The sequence below is a fragment of the Eleginops maclovinus genome, chromosome 20 (assembly GCF_036324505.1).
Source record: "Eleginops maclovinus isolate JMC-PN-2008 ecotype Puerto Natales chromosome 20, JC_Emac_rtc_rv5, whole genome shotgun sequence".
NCBI classification, from domain to species: Eukaryota; Metazoa; Chordata; class Actinopteri; order Perciformes; family Eleginopidae; genus Eleginops; species Eleginops maclovinus.
Window position 1 is genome coordinate 12,890,329 of NC_086368.1, and position 13,816 is coordinate 12,904,144.

The 13,816-nt window shown below is 38.3% G+C and overlaps 1 protein-coding gene across 3 annotated transcripts in view; it reads left to right on the plus strand.

Moving 5' to 3' along the window:
* Positions 1-12,872, plus strand: part of kif5ab (kinesin family member 5A, b) — a 57,202-nt gene extending 44,330 nt beyond the window's left edge. The window contains exons 24-29 of one of the 3 annotated variants that reach the window (XM_063911168.1): positions 1,221-1,437; positions 3,085-3,490; positions 4,600-4,664; positions 7,054-7,081; positions 7,529-7,641; positions 8,825-12,872. In XM_063911168.1, the coding sequence (XP_063767238.1) occupies positions 1,221-1,437; positions 3,085-3,490; positions 4,600-4,664; positions 7,054-7,081; positions 7,529-7,628 (816 nt within the window). In that variant the 3' untranslated portion in view covers positions 7,629-7,641; positions 8,825-12,872. The remainder of the gene's footprint in view (positions 1-1,220; positions 1,438-3,084; positions 3,491-4,599; positions 4,665-7,053; positions 7,082-7,528; positions 7,642-8,824) is intronic. The other 2 variants (XM_063911169.1, XM_063911167.1) reach the window with 2 other exon arrangements.
* The last annotated feature ends 944 nt before the right edge of the window (positions 12,873-13,816 follow it).

Here is a 13,816-nt window from a genome sequence, read left to right on the forward strand (position 1 = left end):
TTATCCTCTCTGAATCTGAAGCACACCATCTCTCAAAGTCAACCTTGTGCTCAAAAAGACGAGACACAAACACTCACATACACACATACACATCTAACTTTAATATTCCTAAATGGACTACAGCAGTGGAGCGAGTCTTGATGTGCTAAACGCTCTGCAGACCGGCACATAAACTCGTGCTGGCAGATTGGTGAGAGCTGCACTGCAGCAGTGTCAGAAAACCAATCCTAAAGTGGCTGCTGGGAGACTCCATCCCATCTACCCCCTGCTGATACTGTAGGAAAGGAGATGAAAGTCATGGTCATAAATCAACGAACTCCCAGTGGAGAGTGATAAGACTACCTAAGACAGGCAGTGGACAGCGGCTGGGGCTGTGTTCTGAATGATTTTTCTTGCCTTTGTACAGAAACAGTACTGACCAACAGTATTTCCATCTGCAAACACTCTCAACTGTCATGATTTCTCTTATTACATCAATTGGAAAATAGGAGTCCTGCCTCTATTTCCCATTTCTCTTCAAAATGACTCACCACCAAACAATAATATAGAACTGCCAAACCTGAATCTAGGATCCTGGCCTGTTAGATTACTTGGACACAAAGAGTATTATTCTTTCCAAAGTGCACCACAGGATTGTGTCTCTCAACTCTTGTAAAAAACGTGTAAAAAGATATTGGTGGGGATGAAAAATTCCATCAGTTTAATGCTTTACTTCCACAGACTCTTTTTTGGACAACCTTTACAACACAACATTTCAGTAATACAGATTTAACAGTTGATGCTTGGTTCTGGGTTCTTCGCTTATTACAATACCAACTTCAAGACCATAAGAAAATGATCCAGTCATTTTTCTTCTTTAAATCCCCACAAAATGAAATGTTATTGTTGTTTTTGGTTTGCCAGATTCAACAGAATAATTGGATGACTGGATGAGAAATGGAGTTGTATTTTCTTGGACAATTTTTTCTTAAGGCACTTTTATTCCGCTGAATTTATTTGGGTCCATCTAATATAAATGTTTCAGGTAAAGACAGTTGTGAGGTCACTTTGCTACATCTGTTGTTGTATGCTTAACCTTCCCTTTCTCTTCTTGGGGACAAAAGGTTGGGTCTCTAACAGTGAAAATCTGGAGGGTAATTTTCCTATGGAAGTGAAAGAAAATGTAGAAAAAAATAGAAAGCAAGTTAATCCCCGGGTTTATGTCTTTTTCTGTGTGACAGCTGGTGCGTGACAATGCAGATCTTCGCTGTGAGCTTCCAAAACTGGAGAAACGTCTTCGGTCTACAGCTGAGCGAGTTAAGGCGCTGGAGGGTGCACTGAAGGAGGCAAAGGAAGGAGCCATGAAGGACCGCCACCGCTACCAGCAGGAGGTGGAGCGCATCAAAGATGTGATGAGGGTTCGCAATCCCTTCCGCCGGCCCCATGCTGCACAAATAGGTAATACATCATCCTGCTCACAGACTCAGAAAATAGTTCAGAATAATTGACCAGCAATCAGCAGTGATCTACACGCTATATTACATTTCAGTAAAAGCTATGTTATTTAATAAAATGATCTTCCACTGTGTGGGTAGTCAGTGATCCTTTGAATCTTTCTATTAAAATCTGATCTGTAGGTATTAATATGCACTATGCACAATTACATTCCTGTTTAGGACATGAATTGCTTTCCATTGTCTCAGTACTTGTTCTATAAGCAATTATAATACAGTATATTTGCATCTTAGGTAATTCAGTCCACCATCAAATCACACACACTGAACTGTTTTCATGTCTACGAGCCCTCCCATTAAGGTCATGTAGAGGCATGTTACAGTCTTTCTCAATCGCTTAAGTATGGCTTTTATTACTTCTCCAAAAAATCACAGTCATTTATACTGTGCAGCACCACTTCAAATGACTCCATCTTGTATGTTATAATTTGGTGAATTATTCTGCCAGTGCATGTCAATGCTTTCAAAAGGATGTGTATGTCTGAAGATATTCTAATTAAAGAAAAATACATCATTTTATATTATGGAAAATGCGATGGATAATTTTCCCTTCAGCCAATTGAACAATATCCATTAAAACTCATGTGGTATCCCTAACTTTAAAAAAGTATGTTTTATTACAGTATGCATCTTATTACAACAGTAATGTCAAATGACATAAAGAGACATGTCTCAATGTTCTGTTTAGATTTATGCAAATCAACAATATGTAAAATACAAGTTCTCTCCACAGCTATCTGTCCCCACCATTTCATCTTTTCTGATGTGAAATTTGCACTTGCAATGCACTGTGACTAAAATCTTTGAGCATGGTGCAAGCATCCTTTTCATGACAGGCAACATCCATTATTTGATTTTCCAATACCTACTGTATATTCTTCCTCTATACTCATACTCCACCCAATCATGCCTGAGCAAGGTCCTCAGGTGCATGACTACATAATATATAATAACAAACAGATGGTTGTGGGCAGAATTATTTGCCAAAGGATTTACACAATGAGCTCTTTCGAGGGAAATGCAATGCATTAGAAAGCATTGTAATCCATTTTAATCACTAAGACTTGCTTCATCACTGTGTCTATTGAAGGTAATTGGACTCATGCGTTGGAATTCTGTGTGAAAGAAATGAGATGCCTATGCTGCTGTGAGAAAAAATAGCTATTGATTTGAGAGTCTTATGAATAATGATTTTCCATGGGGATTATACTAAAGCACCTCAGAGTAACTGTGATATGTTGGTGTATATTAAAGTTGCTGTATTCAAAGTTAGAAAGAAAAAAAAGATCTTGCAAGATGTGTGTTCATGTTTGTGATTTGGATCAACTTATTTCTGCCTATCTGCAGGGCACCTTTGTGAAGGAGAGCATGGCAGTCATTTGGTTTCCAATGATTAAATAAAGGTTATCTATATTAGGTGGCAGCCAATTTCACTTGGACTTTAACATACTCTCAGTATTCAAGTCACATTAAACACATTACTTCGTGCTAGAGACGACAGGTTAGCTTCAGGGCAGCATAACTATGATGTGTTCTGTCTTTTAAGGTTGGATGGATAAATCAATAAATCATTCTGTTTTATCTCCAACAGCAAAGCCTGTGCGTGCCGGTCACTCATGCTCTCCCACCAACCCCTTCTACATCCGAGGCTACAGCGATCACCCCGTTGCCTTTCGCAAAGCTGATTTCCACAACAGCAACATGAAACAAGAAGCTGACCCTGCTGCTCCTGCTATACCAGAGAGTGAACCAAGGTTAACTGAGGCCAACTCCAACCAGAACAGCCCCACCAAGCACCCCCACCCACACGTCGACAACTCACACGACAGCGACTCTCACGACAACGATGCTCAGGACAGCGACTCACACGGCAACGAAGCTCAGGACAGCGATGCCCACGACAACGAAGCTCAGGACAGCGACGCCCACGACAACGAAGCTCAGGACAGCGACTCCCACAACAACGATGCTCAGAACAGCGACGCTCAGGACAACATGTGAGCAAATCCAGCTGCATGTGTAGAATTTATCATTTAACAACATGGAGTAATATACTACAGGTGATTATACACATCCTTGTACATAAGGGTTTGGACTTCTACATTTTTTACAACTTCATAGTTATTTACAGAGATTCTTTGTATTGGCAGGGCAGTTATCATGACATCCGCTGATAGTGGAGACAATGCAGTTTATTGCTTGAGAAAAAGCTCTGGAAACTGCTAGGAAGGTGATCTTAAGTTAAGACTATTTTGCCAACCTTTTAAAAGTAAGAAAAATATAAAAAGATCATGCTCAGAGCAAATCATTAGTTTTCTCCTACAACGATACTGTATCTGTAACTACCTGTGTTCTGAGTACTAGTACACTGCTTACAAAGTGTAATACTTTAGTGTGTTAATAGATGTATGCATACAACCAAAGCATTGTGTTTTATCTGTTTTATGAAAAGGCATCTAAATGGGTTGAGATGCAGACCAGTATTACTTCACTCTTGAGGAATAAGAACCAATATAAAAAGCATTTCTTTACTCTAACCTTTCAGCCACTCTCAACCTTCGTCCAGAGTATTTAACACATTTCTCACACCGCGGTTTTGAAATAGATCAGGCTCTACCCACTCTGTGCACAGGAGTGGGATAATTGTTCTCCTGTGGGAGTGTGTCATGTGACAGTCTGCCACATAATGTTTTTTACAGGATAAATAAAACACATAATTAAATCTGTTTACAAGAATAAATACAGAGCTTGCATCTCTGATTAAAGAAAACGTCGGCTTTGCAGCTTGCATAAGTCATTTAAAGTTTTGTAATCATATGCACTACTTCTATATTGAGTTTACCATGCAGCAAGTAGGTCACCTTCTCGTTTTACAGTCCTCTGGGGACAAAGTTTGCACATTAAATAACCAGTATACTTGTGTTCTATTGAGTCTTGCATCAATGTTGCCATTTCTTTCGTGCAGTCAGTGAATCTGATTTAACATTGATTTATTATTTAGTGGCAGAGTGAGCACTTGGGTACACTTTTCTTTTTCAAGTTCCCAATGATTTTGAAACTCAAATCCCAGAGGCTACATTTACATAAACATCTTTCTTGTTTGAAGGCTTCGTGTTGAACCACAGAGTCGGGCAGACAAGAACACGGCAGAGATGCTCGATTCAGAAAACGGTGAGCCCTGGTCATATGTACCTTTTTATTATAATGTGAAATATTATGATCAAGATCACAAAGGTTACATTCCCTTTTTATTAGGACCTCTTTATTTTTAGTGGTTGCTATAATGGCTGGTATGTTTTCATACCAGCCATTATGTTTGAATGATGATTTATATACCCTTACAGAGTGGTGGTTGTTAAAGCAGTTTACAATGATTGCCTGCTGCCATCAATCCAGCCTGCTGTGTTTTTGTTGTCGTTTTGCTTTCATCTTCTTGTAATAGGCTCAGTATAGGTCAACGACCTCAGGATAAACTTTCCATTTGTTTATGGAATACAGACTTCGTTTTTTTGAGGACATTGCTGCTGCTAGTTGAGGCTTTTCTGCACCCTCATGTTTGTGTCTGCTCTCATCAGCAGGCGACTCTGGAGGAGATAGATTAGCCTCACAGAGTCATTACTCAGCCGACAGATAGGCGTCCAGACAGGCTGAGTGCCCACCTCAGCCCCTGACCCAGTGATGACAGTTGTAGAGTTGTGTAACAACACCCCGCCTCCTCAATTCCCCAGGAGTGTCAATAAAAGTCACAAACTGGGGCACAGCCAACATTTCACTTTGCTGCGACATGCACCTTTCTTTTATTAAATAACAAATATCAGTGAGACTGTACTATCCAGTGAACACTTAAATAATTTCATCAGGCTGGTCTTACTTTGTTGCTTCCCCAGATGGTTTTCACCACTGCCAACAAAAACAACATACTGAGAAAAACACTCATTTGTCTCTTTTTGGCATAAGAATACTCTTTTTAATACCAACAGCTGCCTAGATGCTATGATTCATCTCAAGAGATCTGGAATATTTGTTATATTAAAGGATACAATATCAGTTTTTATATATTTAATTGTTATCATTTTATCCAGTATTCTTTCAGAAAATGGTCATATGGCATTGTTTAATCAAAGTGCTCTTTCTCTGTAATGCAATTCAAATTCAGAGGTACATTTCTTTCTGGTCCCTCTCAAGTCATTTTTGCTCTGGGATATAATTCCACTGAGTGTCATGCATTTCAAAAAGTGCTTATGGAAAGGTGTATGACTCTAGGCCAAATAGCTTTGCAGGCCTGTACCTCATATGACTTACTCTTTCAGTATTGAGTCTGTTGAGGTCTAGCCCTGACAGTTCCTGTAAGGATAAGACTTTTATTAACTGCAAATTTTATTTTTTTATAAATAGATTAATCCAGTCAGGCGCGAGGCTCCCTGATACCAGCCAACTCATCAAGTTAAAGCACACACATTAAGTAAACGTTCTGCCATAAATTACAGTGAATAAGTGCACGTAGACTCCTTAATGTGTGACGATTGAAAAACAGCTGAAACATCTTGATATGTCTGGATGGCAATATGTTGTTTGACACATTAAAAGTAAATATTTTGTGAGATGAATCAGGGTAGCTGAGGGAAAACAAAGAACTTTTATAGATTGTTTTTCTCCAGTACCTGAAGGAAAATTGGCATAGCAGTGGCCATTAAACCACCTAGAAAATGAATGCAAGTAATAAAAAGAATATAACTGATCCAGGAATTACAAAATAAGCCATAATGCTGCGCTTTTATTAATGTAAGTGCTAATCTGTGCCACTGTTGGTCTACCTGTATGACATTTGTTATAGGGCATTCGTTTTATGCAACAAAGCTCTGAGTGGAAGGAATATACAGTATGAATATTTCAATAGTTTCAATTTGTAGCACTTTGTTATTGTTAGTAGTATTACTATTAGCTGTATCGTAATAGATTTTCTATTGGCTGTTTATTTACTCAAAATTGTAAAATGACTCATGTTTATACATTCCTCACAAGCAATCTCTGGCAATGATGCAAATAATAAACCTCTTCAGGATAATAAAAACATTGGTTATTTATAGAAACAGCATGAAATGACACTGTTTTTATTTAGTAGCAGATGTTTTTATACCACTGAGAAAACTGTTCAGGTGGAGGGGATACTGGATAGTTGCAAACGGTCCAAAGACGTTAACAATAGTTTGCTGAGCATGACCAAAAACTTTCCCTTACTTTAATAGTTTCTGCAGCCTGTATTTGCAAAATGTGCTGCTGTTATGTTTTCTCCTAGCTTATTTGGTTGAAATATCAGGGGAATACACATATGGGTTGTTGGAAAATGACGCAAATACTAATTTGTGCATGAAGACTTTATTGTTTGAGAACCAACACATTATGCAGCTGCTTTTTCAAAGCCTTATATCTCCAAAGGCGTTTGGCTGTTTCAATAAAACTTGCTCGCTTTTGTCAATGCCACTTCTTCACTAATTTGCACACCACTAACCCTCTCACTGTGCACCTGCCTGCCTCCTTATGCACCTCTTTCTGTCCACAGGAAACACCACAGATATAAATGACAACAGGTAAGACTGCTGCACCCTCTTTGATTACACACATTGCTATTTGTTGTCGTCTTACTGCAAGCTTCCATGTTGTCGACAGAAACCTCTGAAATGTAACTTTTGTAGGATTTTCTGGAAACTGATTTATTTTACACCTCATCACACACCTTCTGATGGCCTTACTGCAACATTAAATAAATGTCATGCAATATTTACTTCAAATGAGTGCTGCCAAGATGGTAACAGTCATTGATAAGCATACATCATTATAAAGCATGGCACTGACACACTCCTGAAGGCACTGATCCCCTTTGTGTTTTAAGACTAATGACTATAACATCACTGATTTGCTTCGCTCACGTTGTGTCTCTGCTTCATTGCTTCCCCCTGGGTGCCGTCACCGCTTGCTGCCACTCATGAATCTGGTGCTGGTGCCGGGGCCGTCTGTGATTCTGATGTGTTGGAAAGCATGTGTCTGAATGTGAATTCTGTGCCCAGAATGGACGTCTGTGACAATCAGGATCCAACCAAACTCTTCGGCCTGCATCCCGAGGCCACAGCCAGCTAATAGTCCTGAGCAGGTAAGAGAACTGAAAGAACAGCAACTCTTTCATTTATCATGAATCATGGTTCAGAGAAGTGCCATTAAACTCACAAATCTCAAATTACTGAATCTAAAAAAGGTTTTCCGTACACAGCTCTTGAATGCTAATGCATGGGCTGTACGTATTTGCTATGATACATTTAATGTTGCATGTTAAAATGGACCCCCTGGACTTCTACATTTAACTGCCCTGCTCATCAGTTATTACTTGGAAAAATGCAGATTGATTCATACTTTGAGTTCCACAAGGTCTTTATTTAGCTTTCGTGTTCATTTATTCATCAAATATTAAAGCAGTATTAGTAGGAATCTATTGGGTTGGGAGCAGAACCTGTGTTAGAGAATAAAAACATCATTCGTTATTGGGTCTGGGCCCTCAGGTGGTTTGCAGAGTTTACAACAGAAAACCTGCCATCTGCCAGTGTGAAAGGACGGGTGTTGGTGAGGTTTCCCATGCTAAAAATAACAACTCTGGCCCTGACTGCACTGTGAGGCACTTAAGGCACAAACATACCAAACAATAGAGTCTGTCTTAGATCAACACTCTTTTTTGTTTTTTGCTATTGCTTCTTAAATCCCAGCTGAGGTGTAAAGACGATTACAAAAAAATATCTTGGTAAGACTTACAGTATATGACAATGGAGAATAAAATGAATATCGCTTTGGGGTTTTTACATCCTACTACTTTTCCTGTCACAGGCTTTATTCAGTAGTTCAAGTTAATAATATTAAACATCACCTGTCTCAAGGACAACATTTATTTGGAAACTTCAGACTCAATTTTCAGAAATAAGGCTTTACTTAAATCAATCCTTAATCATATTCTACTTTAGGTAGAACTTGTAATGTTGCTGACACCTTATATAACACTCCACCTGCAGACTGCTTTCTAAGCGCTTTCTGGCGAAATGTCAGGGCAAGTGTTTCACAGTGTCTGTTTTACGTCCTAAGAAGTCTAAGTTTGGACCCAGAGTGTTCCATGCAGTTTCCAAACACAACAAGCTCTCAGTGAAGACACCGAAAATAAGATGATTTGAGACATGTTCCTTATGGCTATTCTTGCATGACTCACCGGCTGCTGTCTCTCGCTCCCTGTTTCTCTCAAACTTATCTGACAGCTGCTCTTACTTTTGTTTCTCTGTTTGTCTTTCTCTCTCCAGGCAGACGTTTCTTCTGAGGCCTCCTCTGTAAATCTGCATGCAGCTGATCACTGTCCTCCGCTCCTCTCCTTCCCCTCTTATCCTCACCTGCTGTAAACAGACCTTTATCTCTCCTGTGTCCCCTTTCCTTCCCCTGCTTGCTCCTCCTTTTTCTTCTTGTAAAATGATGTGGGTTGTATGTGGGTATCAATAAGATCCATGGCAAGCACTGCATATCTAATGCACAACCTGGCAGCTTAAAATAATAGATATTGCTGCACACGATCCCCCATGAAAAGGGACCACAAAGAAAGTGCAGAGCTGTAAGTAACCACTAGTGTGTGCTGTTTGTCTCAGTGATGGTATCACACTGGACATAAAACCAGGACAACTGTAAGCTAATGTTTGACTTTATCATTAATAGCATTGTAAAACATGCAAATGGATCTGAAAACTCCAAGATGTACAACATGAAAACAGTGAACCTCAAGCTCACGTTACTAATATCTACACTTTTGACTGCATGTTGTTTTTTGATGTTGGTCTTCAGCTTTTCTTGGGAATAACATGCAATAGGAAGAGAGCAAGTGAGGGTACATATTAACATGACATTTTTCAGTCTAAAATGTCCTCTAAGTCAATGTAAGGGGCTTTCTTAAATGAATTTAGTTTAATATATAAGGGCGGTATAATTAAATATTTGCTAATTGTCAACAAACCTCCAAAAACCAACAGTTGGTACTCTGCCTGAGTATTGTGTTACCTGCCGAGCCTGCCTGTGGCTTTCAGTCTCAAGCTTATTCTGAAAAATACGTTAATCCTTTAAAAACATACCTTGAATAGATTGTTTCATTCGTACTAAAAGGCTTAATTTTCCTTGGAACAACTAGCCACTGTATTATTTAGGAAGCACTTCTAAACTATAAATAAATAGCGCATTTGTAAGGGACTATTTTCAGCCGTAGAATAATGTGAGTGTTGTAGAGTTTTGACAGCAGCAGGATGGTGTATGTGGGATTGATTCAAAGTAAGTGGCCGTGCCCTTTACAGTGTAATGAGTAAATATGTTATTCAATGCAGCAGTGTTTCTCATCGGCGTGCTTTTGTAACAACGGAAGTCATTTGCACAGAGGAAGCAGCTACTATATGTCAGGCTTTAGATTCCTGTTTCTACTAATCACTCACTTCTATACTTATCGTTGTTTTTTGTCTTTGGTGGCATTTGTTGACAATAAGAAAATATGGAATATCACTGCACTATATAAATATTGCTCATTTGTGTCTCTCTCCCATTAACAAAACACCTGGCTTGTTATTATACTCTACTTGGAAAACTGTCAGTAGTCATAGTAACAATGACATGTAACGTGACATGTAGGTAGAGCAACACTAAACTAAACATATGAACACCTGCCACAGTTAAAACTTGGCCAAGCCTTAATTTAGACAATAGACAATTTACCACATTTGTCCTTTTGTACTCAAATAAACAAAGGACAATTAAGTTTATGCTGCATATACAGTCTGTATCTCCTCAAGACTCTTCAAGACACTACAGTTTTGTATTTTGCTACCCTTTGAGGATATATTTCAGATACTTACATTCCATATTACACAGTTTTTTCCTCTAGTTCAATAAAGAAAACAACTGTCAGCCAAAAAAGTGTGTATCTCTATAGAATAACAAATAAGTCACACTTTTTGTAAAGAACTTATAAGGTTTGATGGTTCTGGTAGTAGTGCTATCTCACCAAGCAGAGAAAGTATGGTCAATAAGGTACTAAGTTAAGATTGTTTAAAATAGAAACGCTCACATTTTCAGTGGTTAACGTCGTCACCGCATGTTGGACCTTGGTACACCGCACTGGTTTATCTGAAAAGCAACTTAAATAAAAAAGTTAATTATACAACATATTTTTCCTGTTTTTAGAAAACTGACTCCTAGTAGAGAGACTTTTAAACTGTAAATCATACAAAACCTGCCTGTCAGGGATTGTCTGTGAGATATTCAGTCATTATCGTGTCAATCGAAAGCATGGCAGAGTGGGAAAAAAGGAATGGTGTAGCAAATATTTTTATACTGCTAATTCTAGTTTAAAAGAAATATATATATTATTTATCATTTGTCCTATTTTAAATGTGAATTATATGCTATATATTCTTGATTTATAGCAGTTGTTGAATGTGAAACGTTTGCATATGCTTTGATGTGTGCTTGAAATGTTTTGGAATTTCAGATTTCCAATGTGTTATCATTGAATGAAAATGTCATCCAATATGAATTTGTTGAGCAGGGGATTATCGTTCTCCTCAGATTGAAACCAAAGCGCTGATTGAAGTGAGTCAGTTAAAGAGGCGGTCTGTGAAACATAAAGTAAGGGTTACTCTAGGTTATCTTCTGTTACAGCCCTGTCTTATCCCTCTCTCTCACACACACACACACACACACACACACACACACACACACACACACACACACACACACACACACACACACACACACTCACAGCTAGTGCCTCATCAGGCAATAATTTGACTTTTGACCCCAAAATATAGATGTATTGCATATCCTGTTCTATTGGGTGCAGTCTGAGTTATCTGAGCAGATAAGTTGATTGACAGTTTACACACTACGGTTAAAATGCCCTTCAAACTCTCTCATGAAATTCCTGATCAACCAGTCAGGATGACGGTGTGTGTGCGTGTGTGTGTGTGTGTGTGTGCGTGCTATATGTGTTGGGAGAGAAAAAGGAGCTGTATCTTCTTAGCAGACTCTCTCACTCTTTGACTTTCGGCACTACTTTTTAACAAAACAGACCCGTAAAGCTTTCTATTACAGCCTGCAGATATAGTGCAAATCATTCAGAATACTTATAGTGTGCTTACTGGGTATAGGCACAGGGGACGAAGTCAGAGGGTTTGTGTTTAGAGGGGATCTAGAAATAAATTACACCTAAAGTATGTTTTTAATGAATTGTTACAGACAGGGGACCAGCAGGCTTGGTGTATTTGTTGCCATGTCATGAAAAAGAGCCAAGGTTTGTCTGGCACTTCATCATAGTAAACTATAATACTTTTATTGCAAGGGAAAAATGTAAGCATTTAGCTCCACTGCTGTTTCAAGTGTCTTCTCCAACACAATTTTAAATTGTCTGATGGATTCCATAGTTTGTTACCATTATTTTCCAAAATATAATGTATACATTAATATATTTTATAGCTATGACTGCAGAAGCTGTAAAGCCTTAGTTTATGTTTCCCAGCGACATATTTGTCCCCCATCTGAATAAATGCTCTGTATTTGAACTATTCCATGTATTAACCTTGTTTTCTCTTATGTTCATAAACGCTCTTCAACATAAAGTTGCTATACTCCTATACATCTTGTCTCTGTTCTTCCCCCGATTTGTTGTGTGTAGTTACCCGGTGAACATTTTACAATGCCTTGTACAAACTAAATTATTGCATTTAATAAATTGTGGGCTGTAATCTGAAGCGTTACCAGAATATTTTCATTATATTGAGACTTAGAAATGCATGAAGCACTTTATCACAGTATTTTGTTTATGCTTTTTCTCTTTGTACCTCTTCACAAGGGGTAAAAAAGGACGTTGAACTTGAGAAGTGTCATGCTCTGTCTGAAGTAGACTGTGTTTGCATAACCTATAGAAACCATGCGTTGAATGTGAATGACCTTTTCTGTCAATTTTCTGTTAATCAATGAAAACCACAACGAAAACAGCTGCTCCTGACATGCCCTATGGTTGTATACTGTTCTGTAAATGTTTGGATGATTGTAGAATTGATTTGCAGTGTTATTGTTATGTTTGTCTGACAGTAATTGTACACAAACAGAAAAAAAAATCTGGCAAGGTAAAACATATGTGATACTGTAGCCTAAATATGCAGAAATATAACTCTGACAAAGATGGTGAGGTGGAGTGGTTAAAAAAAGAAAACAGATGCAAAATGTGTTTGTTTGTACATGTGTGCGTTGGTGAGTTTGTTAAAGGCGTGTGATTTAGTGCATGCAGTATTCTTTTCTGTAGCTGCTGAGAAACAGTACTGTTATCTCATGAAACTCCTTTCAATAAAGAAGATCCTGTGTACATATCATTATTTCACTGTCTTTTTTTCACTCCACTTGAAATGTGTTGGATTTTTCACTGCTATTACTAATTCTGTTGCAAAAAATATACTGAAATTACAGTGGAGACAAAAAAGAGTGTGTACCCCTATTTTATATATACTTGCATGTTGATGGAGAACCAAGAGAGGTAGCGTGTAAGCACTGACTTTAAGCTGATCATTTTAAAGAAACAAGATTTTTACGTGATGGATCTGTTTTATTCTGTTTGTTTTTCAATTCAACTAAATTGTAGGCATTGATTTACTGTTAAGGAGTAACAACACGAGGCACCAGTGAGACGGTGACGCCAACCATGAACAATTCCAAGTCGAGCACACAGGACCCGGTTTGTTTTAATTACTGTCCAAGGTAAACTCTTTGTAAACTAGGACACACAACACACTGATTGTACAACCAGTTTGTTTGGGCGAATGTCCTAAAACAAACACGTTTTTTTCACATCTCAAAGTCTCGCAGAATCCAGTGTCCAAAAACAATGTGTCTGGCATGTCTGGTGTCAATGAACCATGTATGACGGGTCTTTCTGTGTTTGAATTTAATATACTTTACAGCTACATTCTTTAAACATGTTTCCACAGTGAGGGGGGTTTACGAACATGTATATTTTTCACTGAAAGTTCATCTTCATGCATCCCCTTTGCACCTTTGAGACATAAAAGTGTAGAAATACTCTGCTTTTAATAAAAGGTTGAGTTTATCATCCCCTCCCTCATAAAAAAGAATAATATGTATTTGTAAATAACACAATGATGTTTCAACACCGTCCTCTTGTCCTCGTATTAAAATGAGATTGAGATGAGCACAGACACACATATCTTTCTGCAGAAGTCCTGCAGTGTCAAACTCTGCATAAGATTTAGCTC